This window comes from Barbus barbus (genome assembly GCF_936440315.1).
Source record: "Barbus barbus genome assembly, chromosome: 50".
Classification (NCBI taxonomy): Eukaryota; Metazoa; Chordata; class Actinopteri; order Cypriniformes; family Cyprinidae; genus Barbus; species Barbus barbus.
The window spans coordinates 10,438,861-10,460,179 of record NC_136728.1 but is presented as its reverse complement, the minus strand read 5'-3'; the positions used below and the strand labels follow the sequence as shown (position 1 = coordinate 10,460,179).

Genomic DNA, 21,319 nt, shown 5'->3' with positions numbered 1-21,319 from the left:
CACATTAGAAAGTTCTATCTTTTTCAGTGTCTGAATTATTTCTGTCCGTAAATTATGAACTTCCGGAAAGAAGCTTTGCATGAAAAAAAGGCTATGCATTCAACTGTGCGTGTAAAAAATAAATTTAAAAAATTTAAAACAAGGTACCATTTTTTCAGACTTTGCCTAAACCGGACTGGTCTGATTTTTGCGGTCTACAGCAATTAAAAAAACAAACAAACAAAAAACTAGCCTGTATCAGTGGAGTGCATGTAAGCACACTTGACTCAACCAATGGTGTGAGTGTGGGGGCGGGGTTATCTGTATGTTGAGCCAATGTCTGTGTGAATAGAAGTGGGTGTTATAAGGAAACCAGTATGAAAACAGTTATTTTTTGCATATCTGTTGGGTTAATTTATTGGTTTTACATTTAATGTTAATACTATTTCATTGAAATGTTGTCTCTCCAGTCAGAAAGGACAGAGATGATGTAGCAGTCTGTCTCAGTGGGTTGAAGCCTACTCCCTAAAACACATAAATAAACCTAGTTACACCGTTTTGGTGCCAAGCAGTCTTTCACAACACTGCATAATCCCCAGCTGGATGGTGAGGCATGATTTCCTATAATGTAACTAGATCAGAAGGCAAGTCAGAGAGATGCTATTTTTACATGGCATCTGTACTGGCTGATTGAAATCAGATGTTGAGGGAGTCTAGATAGAGACTGATGAAATGTGTTTTTGTGCTGTGATGTGGACACAGTGTAAACACCTGCTCACATCTGAGATTATGCATGATCATTTTGTGTGAATTATAATTACATTATATTGTGTAATGAGGAGTCATAAATGGACTTAAGTTTTCTTTTCCATTTTATGTTCACTTTATTTCCATTTTAAGATATTTTTATTTCCATAAATGTTCTTTGTTGTCATCTATGGTTACATAAAAAAGTGTTTAACATTAATGAAACCTCACTAATGTACAAAAGGCTCTTTAGATGATTTAGATCTCTTGCTCATTTAGCATTCTTTTTTTATTTAATCACACGTTAAACACTTTTTCATCACTTTATGTTCATTTATGTAACACTTTCCCATTTCTTAGCACTATTTTTTTATATAAAAGTCTCTGTAAATGGGGTTGCTTGTGTAAACAGCTCACTAATTTCATCAAAAGACAAAGGAGACGATGAATCCATTGTTAAAAAGTTTATTTATATAACTACGAAAGAAAGTGTGTAACAAATGAACAAAGATAGTCAAATCGAAGTATAAAGGCTTTTCCTTTTACATACAGTGATAGTGACTTTAAAAGTCCACAGTGTCAACAGAACAATTCTCTAAAATTACTATGTTATAACAAAATAATCTGCGAATAAATATAAGATACATTTGAAAAGTACAATAATTTGCTCCTCATCAAGTTCATTAGTAAGTTCACCATTCTGGCAGACTTAGACATCAGGGTTTGCGGTCCTATTTTCTGTAAAAATACATCTCTGTTTTACCTCTTTTCGTCAACACAGCAATGAGTTACAACAAAATGTGACAGTCTACATCCTGCCCAGCAGTGAAGAGCCCATTTAACTGTGCAATCTTAAGCAGGCACAAGGGATACGAATAACATTAGTCTATTAAAACGGAATCAGACATGGTACGTCCTCTGTCTCTTGTCAAGCTCATTACAGATGAAACCTCACCAGTCCTCATACAATAAAAAAAGGAATTTGCGTAAGCATTTAAGTGGTTTCTGAAATCTTCCAGCATGCTACAACTTTGCTCTTTGCAGAGGAGCTAAACAATCACTGTGCCAATGTTATTGAAACTGGAATCTGCACATAAATGCATCACTACTGTAGGTTAATGTCTGTGAAAGAGGAATTTAACAGGAAGATATGTGTGAAATACATTGAGTTCCAGTCCTGTCATCCTTCAGACGTTCCTCTCACTCTCTCATTGTGCTGAATCTGAGTCACTGGAGTCCAGACTAGCCTGTGCAGATGTGGTGCGGCAGCTCTGCGTGGATCCTGCGTGGTGCAAAGTCTGTGTGCTTCTCCTGAGGCTCTCCAACGACTGAAGGTAGGACCGTCTCGCCCTTTCTTCCTCCAGAGGCGAAGCCCCTTCCTCCTCCACTTCGGCGATCTCTGCAAAAGTCACTGGCTGGGTCTTGAAGCGGGCGTCTCGGGGCCGCCGGGGACGGTTTCGGCCCCGAGCCAGACACTTGGGGACGGGTAGCTGCTGGGGAAACTCCTCCATGGCGGACGCCAAGATGTGTGCGGGTAGAACGGCGAAACCCACCGTCTCCATCGGACGTGCAGCCATGTGTCTGGGTGGCAAGGGTTGGGCGTTCGGCTTCTGAGATGTTTGGAGAGGCTTGCAGTTCTCCAGGTCTCCTTGTGGTGAAGGATTTGAAGTTACTTTCCTTGTATCCTTCTTGTCTGTATTTGACAGAAGGTGAAGCTAACACACAGCTGGAGAAGACAACTTCCAGAAGACGAGTGAGGGGAATCGGAGTTCTCTCTGTCTGTGGTTTCTGAGAGCGTGCCACTGACAGCTCAGGCTTTTATACTGCTTCACTCCCCTAACATCTCCCCACTCCTCTCTGGCTCCACCCACCCACTGTGAGGCGTCACGGTTCCGGCTGCCATACCAGTCCCTCCGAATCAGATCCTTGAAATAAATGCCATCCAGAGAGGGAGTTGGGAAAGCAGAGAAGCGGGAGGGGCCGGAGGGAAGAAGATACATGCAGCTCTAACAGAGGGATCAGAAAAGGAAGAAATAAACAAATGGCCAGGGACATAAAAATGGGGAGTTAGAGGTCACGGGCAAAGGAGAGATAAACAAGAGATAGTTAGTAGACCAGAAGCTTTGGAGAAATGTACACAACATACTCTACAAATACATGTGGGGGCGAATCTCACTAAAACATGTTCAGGTCTTATCAAAATGAAAAGAAGAACAAAAAATGTTATGATAATGAATCTGTTATAAGACAATTTAGATATTTTGCATTACAATTATATATATATACAGTCATGGCCAAAAATATCAGCACCCTTGGTAAATATGATCAAAAGAGGCTGTGAAAATTAATCTGCATTGTTAATCCTTTTGATCTTTTATTTAAAAACAATCACAAAAATCTAACCTTTCATTGGATAATAAGAATTTAAAATGGAGGGAAATCTCTTTATGAAATAAATGTTTTTCTCTAATAAACATTGGCCACAATTAACGGCACCCCTAGAAATTCTTATGACTAAAATATCTCTGAAGTATAGTCCCATTCATATTCACAATTTTGAGCACTCCAGGGTGATTATGAACATGAAATTATCCAGCCATGGCTTCCTGTTTCACAGAAATATAAATAGGAGGGAAAACAAAGCCCAAATTCCCTTAATCATCCATCACAATGAGAAAAAACAAATAATATATTTCTGATGTGCAGCAAACGTTAATTGAGCTTCACAAATTAGTGAAGTGGCTTTAAGAAAAGAGCTAGAGCAGTGAAAATTGCCATTTCCACCATCAGGGCAATAATTAAGAATTTCCAATCAACAGAAAATGTTACGAATCTGCCTGGAAGAGGACGTGTGTCTATATTGTCCTAATGCATGGTGAGGAGGAGAATTTGAGTGGCTAAAGACTCTCCAAAGACCACAGCTTGAGAATTGCTGAAAATAGTTGAGTCTCAGGGTCAGAAAACCTTTAAAAAAAAATTGTCAAACAGCACGTTTTTTGGGAGGGTTTCAAGAAAAATTCTCCTCACTCATCCAAAAACAAACTGCAGCATATTCATTTATCAGACACGACTGGAACTTCAAATGGGACTGGCTTCTATGGTCAGATGAAACTAAAAAATGAGCTTTTTAGCAGCAAACACTCAAGATGGGTTTGGTGAACACAGGGATAAAAAGTACCCCTTGTGTACAATGTAACATACTGCTGTATTTTTGATGTTATGGGTCTATATATCTGCTGGAGATCCTGGACATCTTGTTTAGACACATGGCATCATGGATTCTATCAAATACCAACAGATGAAAAAAATCAACAAGTACTGACTCTTGTTAGAAATCTAATAATGGGCCATGTTTGGATCTTGCAACCATACAATAATCCAAACACAAACCTCAAAAACAACACAAAAATGGGTCACTGAGCACAAAACCAAGCTTCTGCTGGCCATTCCAGTCCTCTGACCTGAACCCTGTAGAAAATGAGTGGGGTGAACTGAAGAGAAGAAGCACCATCATGGAGCTGGGAATCTAAAGGGTCTGGAGTGATTCTGGATGAAGGAATGGTCTCTGATCTCTTGTCAGGTGTTCTGTAACCTCATCAGCCATTATAGGAGAAAATTTAGAGCTAATAAATTGAATGATAAAAAAAAAATATATATATATATATATATATATTTATTTATTTTTTAAGAAGGTTTTTCCATGAAAATTAAAACTGCAATAAAATAATAATATAAAAATATAAAGACTTCTTTCACATATAGAACACATTTTTATAGGAAAGTGAAAGACGATGCCACCTTTTCAAGTTGGCCAGATAAGGACAAGGACATGGAGGGTTGATGATCTATGAACTATATTTTTCTTTTACTAGATGTGTTGTAAGCTCAGCAACATCTACATGTCAGGAATCTCTCCGCAGTGCCACGTCCATGATCTCACCATCGTAATGAGTTTAGCTTTCATCAGCCTCTCACTCTCTTCCTGTGCCTTTCAGATTCATCATTAACCCTCGAACGCTCCACGCCAGACATGTCCCATGAGCCCAGAGACATTTTGGGAGCAGTGTGTGAAATTGGGGGTTGGATATTGTGACATAACACACCATGGCAGCTCCGGTTTTGACATGGACTCTGAGGATGACCCTTTAGAAGCAAAACAGGAAACTATAATGGTGCCACCTCACCCTCTCAACTCCTACTCATCCCATATATCAGACGTCAAGGGGTTACCATAAAGTCTGCTCTGAGTAACATCTATTTTGGGACGGAGAAGCCAGCTCTTGCAGACAGTCATCCAACCGCTAAGGTATTATCAGTCAGGTGACATCATGTAATGATGTCAAGGACAACTACACACACCACGTTTTGCAGGAACACGTCAAGCTGATTAATAGCTTGTTTCTAGGCTAATGCAGAAGGGAAGTACAAGACAGCAAAGACGCATGTTTTTGCAAAACAAATTGCACGTATGCACCGGTGTCACATGATGCCTCCAAAACAAAAAAACACCTTCTTTAGAAACTGTTTTGTAACTAATCAACACCAAAAAATGCATTCACTGCATGTATACACCATTTTATAGACTGGACTCCATCTGGAAAAAAAGAGATGAGAGATATTTGAGCTATAACCCTCTATATCTGCATGATCAGCAACAGCTGCTGGTATTCTGAATACTTTAAATAAATACAGCACGGGACAGCTGGGTAATCCTGAACAAACCGAACAGGAGCCCCTCTTCATCCTCAAGCTCAGACCTCAATGTCACAGAAGCAAGCAAAAGGTTTACAAATCAACTGTCTCATGACAATTCACAACTATTTTCTGTTTTGCTAAACTGGAAGCAACTTTATCTCATTTGTACGTTTTTATACAACTTGCTCACACTTATCTTTGATTACAAATTGTATCTTTTCTTGCGAATCACAATGCATGAATCTACAAACTTGTAACTTTGTAAATACTTATATTTTCCTGCTTATGTTTTTATACTTGTGTACTTTTTTACTCATGTTTTTTTAAACAGGTAGTTTAAATTACGTCTTTATTTTTTATTAATATGTAAAACAAAAAAAAAACAAAAAAAGTTTTTTTATTTCATTTCATGTTTTAATGCCTTAACACATTTAGTTCATTTTTAAGGAGGTTTGGTTCACTCAGCAGTGGATGATAAATAGAGCTTTGATGATACTTATTTTCTTCATCCATAAACAGGTTAAGACAGTTTTTCTTTGAGAATTTTAAAAACTTGCGGTAGACAAACAAACTCGGGTGTCTTAAAGGCAAAAGAGCCTGTTTTTCAACCATACACTATATATATATATTATTGGGTAGAAATTAGAGTTATTTTATTTTTAAGGTAATTAATTTAAATAGCATATGTCTTTGACAGTGGGGAGCCTTAAAAGTTTGAGAACTGGCCTTACTGAAGGGTCTGAGGGGGCATATAAGAAAAGGAAAACCACTGGTTTATGTAGCTCAGAAATGATTAATTAACATATTTGTTTCCATTCCTTTGGGATAAATATCCAGAGGCAAAAAAGTGGAGTTACACGGCGACATCACATCCATATCAGTGTCATATGCTTGACCAAAACTTGTCATACAGGGCTCCATTACATTAAATGATAACATACAGTAACAGTAAGAAAGTGATATCTATCCAAAGCTATAAATGTCCATGTTGGCTCAGGGCCAACCGCAGCTTGATTTGTTTTTCTTGTGCTTATAAGTAGGATAAACAAATTTGTTTTCACATTAAGCAGTGAGTCTGTTAACATGCTAAAAAGAGGTGGAAATACCACTGAGCCACTTTATTAATTTTTTTGGACTTGGCCTAGAAGACATAACAGCGTCTGAAAAGTCATGTATTTATAGCACAACACACACATTCCCATGAAGGCCACTCGCGCAACATAACATCCAAAATTAGCAGAGGCAACATAGTACTGACTTCTCCATCACACACCAAAACATTACAGTCCTGTAATAGATAGCACATAAACATAAGCTACTTATATTACCTCAACAAGTTATTTTAACAAACTCAAATATGTCTGCTTGGTTCCAAGATATATAGGAGGATGAAAAGTATAGCACTTTAAAGACGCTAGAGTTTTGATTAGTTAAAGGGATAGTTCACCCAAAAATGAAAATTCTGTCTTTAATTACTCACCCTCATGTTGTTCTAAACCTGTAAGACCTTGGTTCATCTTCAGAACACAAATTAAGATATTTTTGATGCATTCCGAGAGCTCTCTGACCCTCCCATAGACAGCAAGGATCTTTACCAAGGTCCAGAAACGTAGCAAGGAGTGACATCCATGTGACATCAGTGGTTCAACCGTAATGTTATAAAGCTATGAGAATACTTTTTGTGCACAAAGAAAACCAAAATAATGACTTTATTCAACAATTTGTCTCCTCCGCGTCACCCTATAGTGCCATTTTGGAGAGTATCACATACGTAAACAACGTATGCTGTTCTGTGTCAGCAGCACCGTATGCGGAGAACGCTGTTTACGCTTTGATCTGAGCGTAAACGCATACATACATTGCATACATTGTTTACATTACTCTCCAAAAAAAAAAATTATATATTGTGTATCCCTATGTGTAAACAGTCAGAAATTAGATATACGGCAAACAAGATCATATCAGGGCCTTTAAATGGATTCCTAGATATGCCTTCATAAAGCTATATTCAGACCACGTCTTCTTGAAAGTAATGGAATAAATAACAATTAATTAGCTCTGTTGCACGCTGTATTGTGGGAGTAAACATTATCTTGATCTAGATGTGTCATGGCGAGTGCAGTGTACTTGGAGGGGATGTTGTTTTTGTTCCAAAGTTCTGCTGGGAAAAGGAGGAGTTTTCCTCTAAGACAGATGGAGAACTGGGTCTTAGTATTGGTGGGAACGAGAAAACCAGGGACAGAGCACAGGCCTTGACTTCAGCAGACAAAACACTGTCAATGTCTAATGGATTTGTGCCCACGCCGTGCATGTTGCTGTTAGCCTTATGTGTCTAGACTCGTGACACAGCTCTCTTATCTGGGAATTAGGAGGAGAGGAAACATGTCTTCATGAAGTTCAAGCACAAGTCGGCCAAAGGAGACAAAAAGTTGTGGACTTTGCATTCAAGAACACAATCCATGTCACCTCAGATCTTTCATAGAAAAGGAAACGACTTCCAGTAGTGTTTTTTGTTGAATATCGCTGTCACTATGAACGTCCTTTTGGTTCCAAGTCCAACTCATATGACAAACAGGGGTCGAGAGGCATGGTTTGCATGACTCTGATGTAACATGAACGCAGACCCTTGCGGTTGGACACAAAGGAGCAGTTCCTGCTCTGACAGGTGCTAACAACAAATCCATGTGATATTGTTAATAAAAGGCCACTGAAGGGCTACTGGGAGTGAGGATCCTGGCAGGACATGGGTCACTGGACTTTCCAAACATGCAGTTTTTGCCCACTGGTCTTTTGGTTATGATCTCAGTGTAACTGGGAAATGCTAAAAGCATACTGGACACGACGCCAAAAGGTTATTTAAAGATGCTCTGGCCAGCGGTACTGAGCGTCATCTTGAAAATCAATCAATCTATGTTAAAGGGATAGCTCAGCTAAAAAATGAAAATACTCATCCTCATCTTGTTCCAAACCTGTAAGACTTACATTCATCTTCAAGAGACTGAGAGATTCCATTGAAAGTCCATGTAATCAAAACTTCAATGCTTCAAAAAGTGCATAAAGAGATTATAAAAGTTTGTAGAGATTAAAAAGTAAATCCATAAGAGTTGAGCAGTCTAGTCTTCTGAAGAGATGCAACTGCTTTATATGATGAACAGATTTAATTTAGGTTTGTATTAAACATTGATCAACACAAAAACAGAGCAGATCAAAGATGGTAAACAGAAGCTCAAACGTGTTTGTGGGAAATGCGGAAAACCTTAGTGGTTCTTGAGGAAGCTTGAATGTTTTTGTGACATGCGAGAACAAACCGCATTGGATCTTGCTGAAACCCAAAACCGTGTTTGTGTGACACATAACAACAAATTGGTTCTTGAGTGTCAAGCGAGAACGTTGAAGCTTCTGTTTACCACATTTTATGATCTCTATGTTTGTGTCGATCAATTTGTATATGCAAATAAAAACTATATTACTCTTCCAAGCTTTATAATGGCAGTTAATGGTGGTTGAGATTTTGAAGCAAAATTAAGTGCATCCATCATCATAAAAAGTGCACTCTGGGGGAATAATAAATGCCTTCTGAACCGAAACAATGCATGCGTGTAAAAAATGTCCATATTTACAACTTTATAATCTCTAGCTTCTGCTGTCGTATGTGTGTTCACGAGATTGTGGCGTTCCAGCGGATGACGTAGGACATATCATTATTATAAGCCATTATAAAACTTAGAAGAGCCTGGACATTTTTTTTATATAACTCCAATTGTATTTTACTGGCTTGAGGGAGAGTAAATCATGGGGTATCTTCACTTTTGAGTGGCCTATCCCTTTAATATGGACTTATCTTTTTATGAACTTTTTGAAGCATCAACATTTAGGTAAATTTGACTTTTAAACAATGAACAGAAATCTGTAAAAATTCATTAAAAATATCCTCATTCGTGTTTCAAAGATGAACGAAAGTTATATTAGTTCTGAGGATGAGGATGACTTTTCATTTTTGGGTGAACTATGCCTTTAAATGGGAGTGCACTGCAGGATATTTTTCTCACAGAGAGCTCAGTCTTGACAGTTGTTGTGTATACACTACTTACCCTAACCAAACAGATCTCCCTGCACACTGGGAATGAAACTTATAACAATTTGATTGGAGTGGAAAAATAATGGCCAATGATCCCATTACACAGCGAGGGTCCCTGCATTCCAGAACAGAAGCAGCATTTCCATGTGCAGGTCGGGGCTTTATGGGGAAGCTCTGAAAGGCGTTGCATTGCCAGGCGAGCAGAAAGGAACAGCAAGAAACTCAAATTAAAGAGCTCCGACAAATCACTGGAAGTCACATGCAAAAGTACGAGATTTACGGTTTGCAGTTTCCAAACATTTTGAAGTTCTCTGGACAATCTCTGCTGTTGAGATGTGCTGCCAAAACGACTGCTATGTTCGATGGCGTTCCCATATTTAGGAATATTGTCTTTAAAAGAGTGACCTAACAGCCCCGTATCTGACCTTTGGGCCTTGAACTCCAGAGATGAATATGCAACAATTTAAAGACACTCAAGAACATATTAAACTGCATGTTATATAATATTTGTGTTTAAACTAAGAGCATTTTCCTTTATAGAATTTCTGGCTCAACTGCTATCAAAATAACGTGGTCCTAGTCATTCGAGGTTAGTGGTGACAGAGACAGCCAATCAGCTCTTAACCAACCACACAAGGACTCGACAGTGACTCATCAATAATGAGGAGAGGTTAGCAGTCAAGTGTATAGCTTACCAACCATCTGCACAGAGAAAGTCTGAGAGCTGCAAAATGTAAAAAATAGACGTCTCGGAAAGACTGGCAGCCCTTCAAAATATAAGCTCATAACATCATTGAAAAAAAAAGGACAAAAGGCTTACTGTGAATTTGTTACCTCAGTAATAAAATATTTTACATCACATTTGTGCAATTTTAATTATTAAATTGTTTTTAAACACAGATATACACCACGGTTCAAAAGTTTAGGGTCAATAAGAGTTTTTAAAGAAATTAGTATTTTTGTTCAGCAAGGATGCATTCAACTGATTAAAAAATAGACCGTAAAAACATTTATAGTATCACAATTTCCACCAAAACTTTTAACATAGATAATAACAATACATTTTTCTAGAGCATCAAATCTGCATATTAGAAGGATCATGTGAGTAATGATGCTGAAAATTCAGCTTTGCATCACAGGAATTAATTTTATTTTAAAATATATTAAAATAGAAGACAGTTATTTTTAAATTCCAATAATATTTCACAATATTACTGCTTTTAGAGTATTTTTGATTAAATAAAACAGCATTGGTGAGCATAAGAGACTTCAAAAGCATAAAAATAAAAAAAATAAAAAAAACTTACAGACTCCAAACTTTTGGACAGTGAGTGTAACCAACCCCATAATTACACTGAACAAATGTTTGTAATTCAGATTTATTCACCACAAGCTATAAATGAACAATTGCACAGCATGTAATATTTAAACAGCAATTTACCGAGAAAAAGAGCCTTTGGGGGCCGTAAACTGAAATATGGGCCACTTGGCACTGCTTTTTTGACGTATATTCTCTAAACATCGTAAACAAGTAATACCAATAACTTTTTTTATAACATAAGCTATTTGTGGACAACTGCTGTGAGAAAAGAATCATTTACGTAAACAAAAATGCCATCATAGCCAGACACACTTATCATTGTTTCAGGGTCTGTGATCACGCAAACTATCACAAGTAAATAAACAATTAAACTGAACACAATGGATGTGTGTTTAACATTATAGTCATCACTAGTGCTCTGTGAATGAGACAGACTTCTCCAGATCTCGTCAAACCTGTGGTCTCTTCTCTTCTCCCAGCGATCACCTCACAAATGTTCCACCGGGACGCTCTGGCTCTGGGTATATGGTGCGGAACGTGAGGTTTATCCGAGGCCCACGGTCATGGTACTCCTTTGCCACCTGGTGCTATTTAAAAAGGATTCATAATATTAAAACCACACTCACAACAAGGCAATGTAGCCACTGGACAAAGTTAACAGAGGTTAATCAGACTCCAACTGGCCTTGGTGTTCGCCTCGAAAGACAGCGGTGATGCATGATGTGTATTAAATAATTAAAATATACGATTACACATTGTGTCATGTTTATTTGTACTACAGACAGATGATAAAGAAAGTAAAAGCGGTATGTTTACATGCACAATTACAATGTTGAATTGGTGTCCGCTGTTATATTTTTGACCCAGAAGGACCCTTTGAGAGTTATGTAACAGCTTTCAAAGCCTATAAATATTTTGTGCACAGTTTAAAGGCAACTACGAACAGCTATACGCGTGGGTTTAGTTAGCTTTATTTTGACAGGTCAATGTAAGTTATGTCAACCTAATAAGATCGTCTGAAAGCTTTTTGGCGCAATGCGGGAGTGACCTTTCTTAAATAGTTTTCAGATGTCACCATAAAATGTTCTTGACCTTTCTCCGTTCTTTGTGCCTCACCAAAGGCCTGCGGTTTTTCTTGGAGTCGGAATCCAAAAACAACTCAACAACAATCAATTTTTGAAATGAAATTACAAAAGTGCAAAATATTTGCTAAATATCCCTGTTAAATGAATATACAAAAATGCACCAAAAAAGTGAAATGGAATTGACAAAATGCACAAAAGGTAAACAAACCCATTTAAACAAAATTACAACCATGCACATAAATGAGAAAAGTTAAATAAAATAAACTGTAAAATAACACTACAAAATGTAAAATCATTTAAAAGAATTTACAAAATAGTTTTTGACATTTTTGTAATTTTGCTTAACAGTTTTTACATTTTCGTACATTTGTATCATTTAGAAAGCCTATTTTGCATTCAAGAACACAATCCATGTCACCTCAGATCTTTCATAGAAAAGGAAACGACTTCCAGTAGTGTTTTTTGTTGAATATCGCTGTCACTATGAACGTCCTTTTGGTTCCAAGTCCAACTCATATGACAAACAGGGGTCGAGAGGCATGGTTTGCATGACTCTGATGTAACATGAACGCAGACCCTTGCGGTTGGACACAAAGAATGCAAAATAGGCTTTCTAAATGATACAAATGTACGAAAATGTAAAAACTTAAGCAAAATTACAAAAATGTCAAAAACAAACAAAAAAACAATTACATTCGTTTCTTAGTTTTGTGAATAAAGTTGATAAGTCATCATAGCATTACCAAATGATTCTATTATTTAACGACTATAAATCAATACTATCATCATATTTAACAGAGGTGTATTTGCAATGAAAAGAGAGACTATAATGACTTAATTTAATTTAAAAGCATTGTTATTTTAAAGCATTTAGCCCCCAGTCAAACTAAATTACAAGTACGTAGTGAATAAGATGCAGGTTTCTGCTCTGATCTCATTCTCCCCATTGTCTGTATTATTATATGTGCAAAATCTTTCTTGGAAACACTGTCCACTTCAGTATGCTGTGAAGAAACACATTCGCTTTCCCCCTTCACACTATTACACATCAGAAGAACAGCATTTGCACTTAACACTCTCTGGATGGCAAACAGTGTGACCGTTCCAGATCATCTCTACCACATGTGAACAGTTTTCCAGAACATACTCGAGCCAAAACAAAGGACCACCATCTCCACCCCTCCACATCGATTTAGCCATTTTCAGCCTTTCTTCACAGCCTGGCTTATCATCAGCATTCAGAAGACTCTTATTAACTGGCAGCCTAACTGCTCCCATTAGACTAAACAAGAGCTCCTGCCAGTTCTTAGTGAGTCACATGGAATCTTGAAGATACACACAGTGTAAAAGTTCTTGCAAATCAGCTACAATTATTTTGAGAAGGATTGTTAGATTTACTGATAGGCATTATCCCTTTACACTATCCAAAATAATACAAAGTGAAATTTTTGTATTTGCTTTTTTCTGCTGCCATCTGAGCTTGTGTTGAAACTTAGCATGCTTTGTGATTTTAGTAATTACAACAGAATAGGCAGTGACTGCAAACCCTTTTTTCAGAGCAGTTAAAAGTGATGTACCTGCCAGTCCGTTTGTGTACAGCCTTCCATGAGCAGGAGGGTCCCGTGGGTCAACGGGATGCGTATGCGCTCCACATAGGTGTAGTCTCCTTTGTCTTCCTGAAACGCATAACACAGAAGCTACCCTGACCTTTAATTCAACTAACATTCATTCTTCAAACAAGCTTAAGCAGACGCAACATTTAGCCGCCGGTTGGAAAACAAGCTTTAAATAATATTTTACTAATATTTTCTCCTTCAAACCAAAAAGGAGACACAATGAAAACATAATCAGAGTACAGAAGAAAATGCAGCCTTGTTAATTCTAAGAGCTAAAAAGGTTAAAAATGACTCACAACAGTTATTAACATTTGCAATTTAAAAACTAGGAATGCGCTGATATTAAAATTATAAATGGTACTGATAAGTCAATAAGGATTTTCATGTTGTGGCCATAAACTGGATAAATGGAAGACAATAATATTTTTAATAAATGAAAATTGAAATGATATACTACAATAGAATTAAATGCAATTATCAGATATTTATTAATTAAATATCTGAACAATTACATTTAAAAGTTATTAAATTATTAGCATTTTTAAAGATTAAATATACTAGAAATGTATTTAATTAAATATCCTATATTAAGAAATATCAATAAAAAACTGCATAATTGGCAGACATTAAACTTTTTAATACATTAAAATTAATGCAATAATAGAATTAAATTTATGGAGGGCCAAATTACTCAAAATTAAATGTTGAAATCCTGGCCAGGACACGTCCGGGAAAAATGGCAGGTATGGTCACCTTAAAGAGGGGCACTGGTCGCATCGCAACAGAATATGCTGGCCATATCATACATCTAAGCACATGGCACACATTGTTCAGAGGAGAACGCTGGAAAATACGACAGAATTGATGATACTGGTCTGTATTTACAGTACACAAGCTGCGGTTCAGCTGCGCGTGTTGTGGCCCACCGCGGTTGTTGCTGGTCTGGATCGCAGTCAGTGCAGTCAGAAAGGCTCAAACAGCAGTTTCAGGTGTCAAAGGAAGACTTTATTACAAAGTAACAAAGCCGAGAGAGAAGCCGCCACATCCACTGTCTCTCTGGTCTTTGCTTGTTCAGATGCTCCAATTTATACACTCTGACAATGTATTGACCTTGGTTCTTTCTATTTTTTACTTGCCATATCTTTTTGGCTCGCCACCAATATTTTGCACGCCTTTTGATCCGTTATCTAATGGTGGAATATTGCTGAATCTCCCTTTTTAAAATTATATGGCCTCCCCTTGTCTGGAGGTCATTTCATCCTCTTTGACGTCTGGTGGGCTTCCCTTGGTGTCTGCACCTGGCATCATGTAAACTCTCAATGAACTACCATGTGGATATACAATGACCCACAGTCTATGCTACTTTAACATATTATTCAATACTTTGATATTACATTCTCTTTTCAGTAATATTAATAAGATAATAACATTTCTGTATTTTACTACTGAATTACACAATACGCGCGACAACACTGCCAGTATTAAAGCACAAGAAAAAGGCGCCTAAATTAGAAAAACCAAAGAAATCGAGTTTGAAAAGTGACACCGCCCACTGAGTGACGTGCCGACAACCATAACCCTGAAAATGAAATTTGGAGGGAGGAAAAAAAAACAAAAAAACAAAAAAGAATAAATACATAAATAAAGAAATTAATTCATTCATTTCTGCATTTATGTATTTAATTATTTCATTATGTATTTAACAATTTATTTATGCATTTAATTATTTCATTATGTATTTAACGATTTAATTATATATTTCAACATTTAATTATTTAATTTCGAGTAATTTGGCCCTCCATATAAATTAAATATCAAATATATATTAAATATCCGATTATATTAAATTAAACATCCAAACATTACATTTAAAAGTTATTATTAGTGTTTTTAAAGATTACGTTTATTAGAAATATATGAAATTAAATATCCAATATTGACAGATATTGATAAATTAAAAATAAAAAACTTGGATGAATGGCAGACATTAAAATTTTAATAGATGCAAATTAAAATTAAATGCTACAATAGAACTGAATTACATTAAATATCAAATATATTATATATATATATATATATATATATATATATATATATATATATATATATATATATATATATAAAATATCCAATTAAATTACATTAAACATCTGAACATTACATTTAACAGTTATTATCGTTTTTAAAGCTTAATTTTACAAGAAATATATTAAATATCCAATATTGGCAGATATCAATAAAATACAAATTAAAAATATTAGTTTTACAAATTAAGAATGAACAAAATAAGAAATATTACCACTGTAATATTTCATTGTAAAATAAAAAATTTAACAGCACTATGAAATTATAATACTAATATCTTAATTTCTGAATTGTTAAATGTTAAATCATTGAGTTTTTAGCATATAACCACAGGAAGTACTGCCAACCATAATCTGCATACTGGCTCTATTATGATTAATCGCAGCCCTAAGATACTGTGCATCCAAACACTATAATTCCCCTCATTTAAACCATAGCATGACTATGACAGGACGTTACACATTGGCATACTCACAGGAAGTGGCTGCTTTCGGAGATTGAACACTCTAGTGTCACCCAGACTCAGAGAGGCGATGACAGGCTGGGGTCCTAATGATGACTCGCTGTCACTGTGCCAGCCAATGCTGTCTTTACCATCCCGGTACAGGTTACACAGCAATGAGTTAAACGTGTGGCCGCTCTTCTCCTCGACAGCCAGACGTAAAGTGGTGAGAATTGGATGCCACTGTAATAAAAGAAACATGGAAAAAGACGCTTTCCTTTACACATCGATAGATGTCATTTTTGTTTGCTCACTTACAGTATGCAATAGTGATATACCTGAGCGTTGGCCTGCATAGTAGAGCGTGAATATGTATATGGCAGCTCTCCATACCAACAAGTGAGTCTGGGTTCCTCGTATGCATCACCTGAAGTGCAAAACATACTGAACATGAAGTATGTTCACCTATTTGTGCTTTCAATACTGCTTAAAATCTATTGAGGTTTTAAAGATAATTAAAGGGATAGTTCACCCAAAAATGAAAAAAAAAAAAAAAAAATCTGAAGTACAAGCAAATATTTACCTAAATTTAAAGTGCAAAACTAAATTGTGTTCTAAATGGATTTAGCATGTTGCTATGTGGTTTCTAGCCTGTTCTGGGTGGATATTTACTATCCCAACCTTAATCAGATTTTTATTTACCCGTTTTATCATTTGTAAGCCAGGTATAAAATCATATTTCAAAATGCTTAAAAACTAATGGCACATCTCTCCTCAACAAACCGCCTTGATCTTCAGCAAACCAAATAAGGGCTGAAAGCTTGTGGAACCAGAACTTATTTGTCAAAATGATCTCGATCAGTCACAGTCAAACGCCAACTGCTCTTGGTCCAAAGCAAATGTTTAAACTTTGGTATATTTGGGACTTTTTCAAATGATGTTGGTTCTGAAGAAGGTAAACAGATGAGGGAACTGGAGGCAGTGGCATTCCTGCCAATTTACTGATGAAGAAGGACTGGAAAATGTGAGTCATTGTGGGGAGAGCACTTTGTGAACATGTGAGTGGGACAGACGCAAAATGTCATCAAGCAAGCGCAAAAACAGCTTATTTTGATTCTTCTTTTTTTGTCTCGGGTCAGATTCAAACTTGCTTTCTCACATTAGCACCAAGGCTCATCATATGGTCATGTGCTTCAAGAAAATAATGTTTTTGCTGCTTGTTCAATTTACTTCATTAAATGAATGTTTTTTTGTCTACTTAAAAATGTAAAACTGAAGCTTACTTCATTTGTAATGGGACTACAGTACATGAATCGTTGTAGCTGCATTAACTGAAACTGCATGGGTCTTTTATGATCACTACATTGATGACTGTATTTACATGTTTTTATGATGACTGTGGTTTTCATTGCTTCATTCAGTGAACAGCTGTGCTAATGGGAGTGTAGTGACAAACTAAAAATTAATTAAGCTAAATTAATTTTGTGTAAACACTTGCCTTAAAAGTTAAGTAAAATCAATTGATGTACTTATTCACTTTTTAAATTTGACTAAATTTAGGTAATTTTACTTAATTCCATGTGTGAAAGAAAATGAGTGCAAAAACCTACAAACAAAACATAAATTTGACTTTTGCACTACACTCTATTATGATGCTTTTAACCCTATAAAACCTACTGTATTATATTGGATATAAGGATATAATTAAAACTTTGCTGAAAAACCTGCTGGACAGAACCTACTTTTTTATTTTTTATCAAATAAAAGGTATTTTATTGCCATTGCAACAATGGGGGACATTACACACGTCATTTTGCTTACAGTTTTTTTTATGAAGTAAACATAAGAATAACTTTTATATTGTTAGTAATATTTCAAGACAAAACCCTCACTAGTCTAAAGCAGCTTTTACTTGATTATCCATACATTATTTTAGAATATTCTTGTTGAAATCTGAATATCAAATATGATACATAATGCTCTTGAGAAACATTTATTTGTTCATCCCTCAGTCATCATTCAAATATCATCTTACTAAAATATAGTACTGGAAGATATAATGGATAGTGACAACTGAAATTTATATGAGTTTATGCAAGTAGTCTGTTATAGTTTTATTCAGATCCCACTGATTTACATTAGAAGCCATTAAAATGTCATCATAATTTTTGGCCATATAAATATTTTAAATATATCAGAAAGTGCAGTTGCTTATATCAAATATGATACAAAAAATAAAAACTTTATAAAGAAAGAAAGACAGACAGACAGACAGCTTTACAGGATTAATCCTCGACATAACCTCCAATTCACTAAGAGGTTAAAAAAAATTTCCCCTCAATTTACAATAACTCAACATGTAACCTACCCTTCATCCTATAATTTGACTTTTGTGACCATGGCAGTTCAGCGAGCAGCTTGCTAAACATCCAGTCAGCCTCCTCCTGCGGTAGAAACCCTGGTATAAGTTTCAGTCTAGACAGAAAGACAGTAAACAATTACTTTAATGCAGAAAATGTTCTTTTGAAAGTATTTTTTTTTAGTTTAGGACAGTTTTAATTTGAGTGTTCTTACCTGGACACTCCAGTAGGCCCATGACTAATCTCATAGTCACCGGCATTTCTGAGAAAGAGAAGAAAACACACTGGATATACACGGTGTGTCAATCAACAGGTTTTATTGCTTGAAAATGCTCGGGACTGAGTCACTCACTCGATCACTTTCTCCGCAGGAATCTCTCTGATGGGCTAAAAAAAAAAAAAAAAAAAGGATAAATTGAAGACTACTGCCCAAAAAAAAAATAAAAACTGCATTTCATAGCTACAAAATGGTGCTTACATCAGCTGGCTGATGGAACTCAAATGATCGTGGTCCATATTTCCATGAACCTGACACTGACTGGACATCTTGAGCTGAAACTTTAAATGCAATACTCTTAATTTAATGAACCACTTGGAATTCACACTAATCACTGTAACAAAATTAAGAGAAGCAGAAAACAATACATTGATACACTGTACTACACCTATATTGCTTGTTTTCCCCCTGAAGTCCATTTATAAGAATAATATAATAATAAAAAGGCATGTAATTGAGTTTTATATGACCTTTCAAACTGTCTCTGACTCTAATTATTATATAAGTGAATTAAACACACTGTTTTTGCTAATTGTACCTTTGAGATATCTATGTCAATTAGGCCTACCTCTTTATGATGACTGTACTGGGTATTGGCATAGTTATTCCAGGGTTCTTTTGAACAATGAATTTCTATGACTTTCATGATTGGGCAATCATTTAAAAAAATTAAATAATTAAACAATCATTCAATTTAAAGAGAAAATAAATTAATGAAGTTTCCAATACTTTTGAAAGATTTTATGAATTTACATGACTTTTCAACTCTTTCATTACATTAAGATTTTTCAAAATCATTTAATTATTTAAAATAATTCTAATAATTTCCATAGCAACTTCATTTAAAGGGAAAACGCATTCATTTGATAAAGTTTCTTTGACGTTTCCACAACTTTTAAGTCATTCATTACTTCTACTATTAAAATTATTTAATTATTTACAGCTAAAATCATAAAAAAATAAAACAATTTAATCATTCCATATTTTTTTTACTTTTTAAATTGAAGTGATTTTCATTACTTTTGCAAATTATTTTCTATGACTGTAAAAACAATATTACTCAGGTCAGGACTAAGTTGTGGAATCTTAAACAGATGGTAATATGTAAACATATGAGAACAGAGTTAATATTATTATTTACTTATTTTGTGACATCTTTAATGTTTGCACAGAAGTGTTTTAATAGTAAAGTTGGCATACCGGTTGGCTGCTGTGGTTTGTGAAGAGGTTTGGCCCAGGAGCCCTGGACTCTCGCTCGCTGCCTTTTATCACTCATCAAAGCTTAAAACTTATCTGACAAGACAAAACATATGATCTCAGTGTCCTATAATACCTTAGAAGGACAAAATGTATATATATATTTTACGTTTTACAAATGACTACAGAAATAATTTGCTGCCATCTTCAGGTAATTTTAGTCACTAAGTAAAGGATAGTACTCATATTTCATTCATGGCTAGTTTCTAAAACCAATCTTTCTAAAAGTGTATATGAGCACAGAGAACCATATTATAAAATGCATAATTATGTTTGATGTAAATAGACTTATGACATCTAGTAGGCTATCCATTGTACACTTCCCAGACTGAGACACGGTTTTTATGTTTTCAGTCAAGTTTCAATAACCTGACAGCGTTGTCACAAAAATTAGCAACTTAAACAATACTTACATTAGTTTCGAGTCGATTTATCTCATTTTGCAAATTTCGTTGGACATTTGTGTAACGTTAGTTGAAACACAATCAGTTCTGGTGTTCGGCGAAATGTGTCCGTGTTTGTACAATGACCGGCGAAAACACTTCCTTTACGGTCTTCTTCTGTAAACACTACACTGCTATATGAACATGTATATTATATAAAACACGTCCTTTACGGTCTTCTTCTGTAAACACTACACTGCTATATGAACATGTATATTATATAAAACACGTCCTTTACGGTCTTCTTCTGTAAACACCACACTGCTATATGAACATGTATATTATATAAATCAAACCATGTACAATACAAATATAATATTGTGTATTTGTTTAAGATTTACTAGATATAAGACTACTTCTAATAGTTTTCCAATATTACAACTTCAATTTATAAACTAGTTCGAATATTTTAATCTTTAGAATTATTATAATCTAGCAACCTAATTACTATGAATTTAAATTAAGACAATAGACAAGGTATTTTAATATCTATTTAATACCTTATAATACAAAATCAACACCTATATCCAGGTGTAGATTTTATTTTTTTTAAGTATAAAACTGCATAACACTTGGCAAAGCTTTAAACTTTGGAGTTTTATTGTATGATTGTATAAATATACAGTGTTGGGGAGTAACTAGTTACGTAATTTAATTACAGTAATCCGTTACAGTTATTGAGAAAAAAAAGCTCAATTAAATTACAGTTACTCATGATGTTAATTACATGCATAAATTATGTTCAAAAGAACTTAATTTTCTTGTAGTAAATTTAATTCTGTAGGTTGTGTTCTGTTCCGTAAAAGGTTTGTTTCAAGAATAACAAAGCATGAATTTATATATTTCTGCCTTCCTTAAACACAGAAAGTATTAGAACCCTTAAACTTTTTGAAGCATTAACAAATAGATTTGTCTTTGTAACATTTGAAATCTA

At 35.3% G+C, this 21,319-nt stretch overlaps 2 protein-coding genes across 3 annotated transcripts; both read right to left on the bottom strand.

The window, feature by feature from the left end:
- Positions 1 to 1,176: 1,176 nt before the first annotated feature.
- Positions 1,177 to 20,651, bottom strand: alkbh3 (alkB homolog 3, alpha-ketoglutarate dependent dioxygenase). Of its 2 annotated transcripts, XM_079414164.1 has the most exons (11): positions 20,356 to 20,458; positions 19,886 to 19,978; positions 18,887 to 18,966; positions 18,761 to 18,795; positions 18,623 to 18,670; positions 18,417 to 18,523; positions 16,387 to 16,475; positions 16,082 to 16,291; positions 13,483 to 13,581; positions 11,276 to 11,407; positions 1,177 to 2,732 (listed from the first exon to the last, which is right to left on the bottom strand). In XM_079414164.1, exons 2-10 carry the CDS (start codon positions 19,959 to 19,961, stop codon positions 11,303 to 11,305), a joined length of 849 nt encoding a protein of 282 aa, XP_079270290.1. In that variant the 5' UTR covers positions 19,962 to 19,978; positions 20,356 to 20,458; the 3' UTR covers positions 1,177 to 2,732; positions 11,276 to 11,302. The 2 variants fall into 2 exon arrangements, with proteins under 2 accessions (XP_079270290.1, XP_079270289.1); XM_079414163.1 differs by lacking the exon at positions 1,177 to 2,732 and having other exon boundaries at positions 10,321 to 11,407; positions 20,356 to 20,651.
- Positions 1,935 to 2,303, bottom strand: LOC306868128 (uncharacterized protein C11orf96 homolog; the record flags this gene model as incomplete). Its single annotated transcript, XM_079414165.1, has 1 exon — positions 1,935 to 2,303. The coding sequence occupies one exon, from the start codon at positions 2,301 to 2,303 to the stop codon at positions 1,935 to 1,937; it is 369 nt and encodes a 122-aa protein (XP_079270291.1).
- Positions 20,652 to 21,319: the final 668 nt, after the last annotated feature.

Bases quoted from the DNA above. Each gene is read 5' to 3' on its own strand.
- alkbh3 (XM_079414163.1), bottom strand. From the start codon at position 19,961: ATGAGTGATAAAAGGCAGCGAGCGAGAGTCCAGGGCTCCTGGGCCAAA. The intron at 18,796-18,886 runs GTAAGCACCATT...TTTTTTTTTTAG, and splicing joins AGTTCCATCAGCCAGCTGAT to CCCATCAGAGAGATTCCTGC. The intron at 16,292-16,386 runs GTATATCACTAT...CTTTTATTACAG, and splicing joins CTATGCAGGCCAACGCTCAG to TGGCATCCAATTCTCACCAC.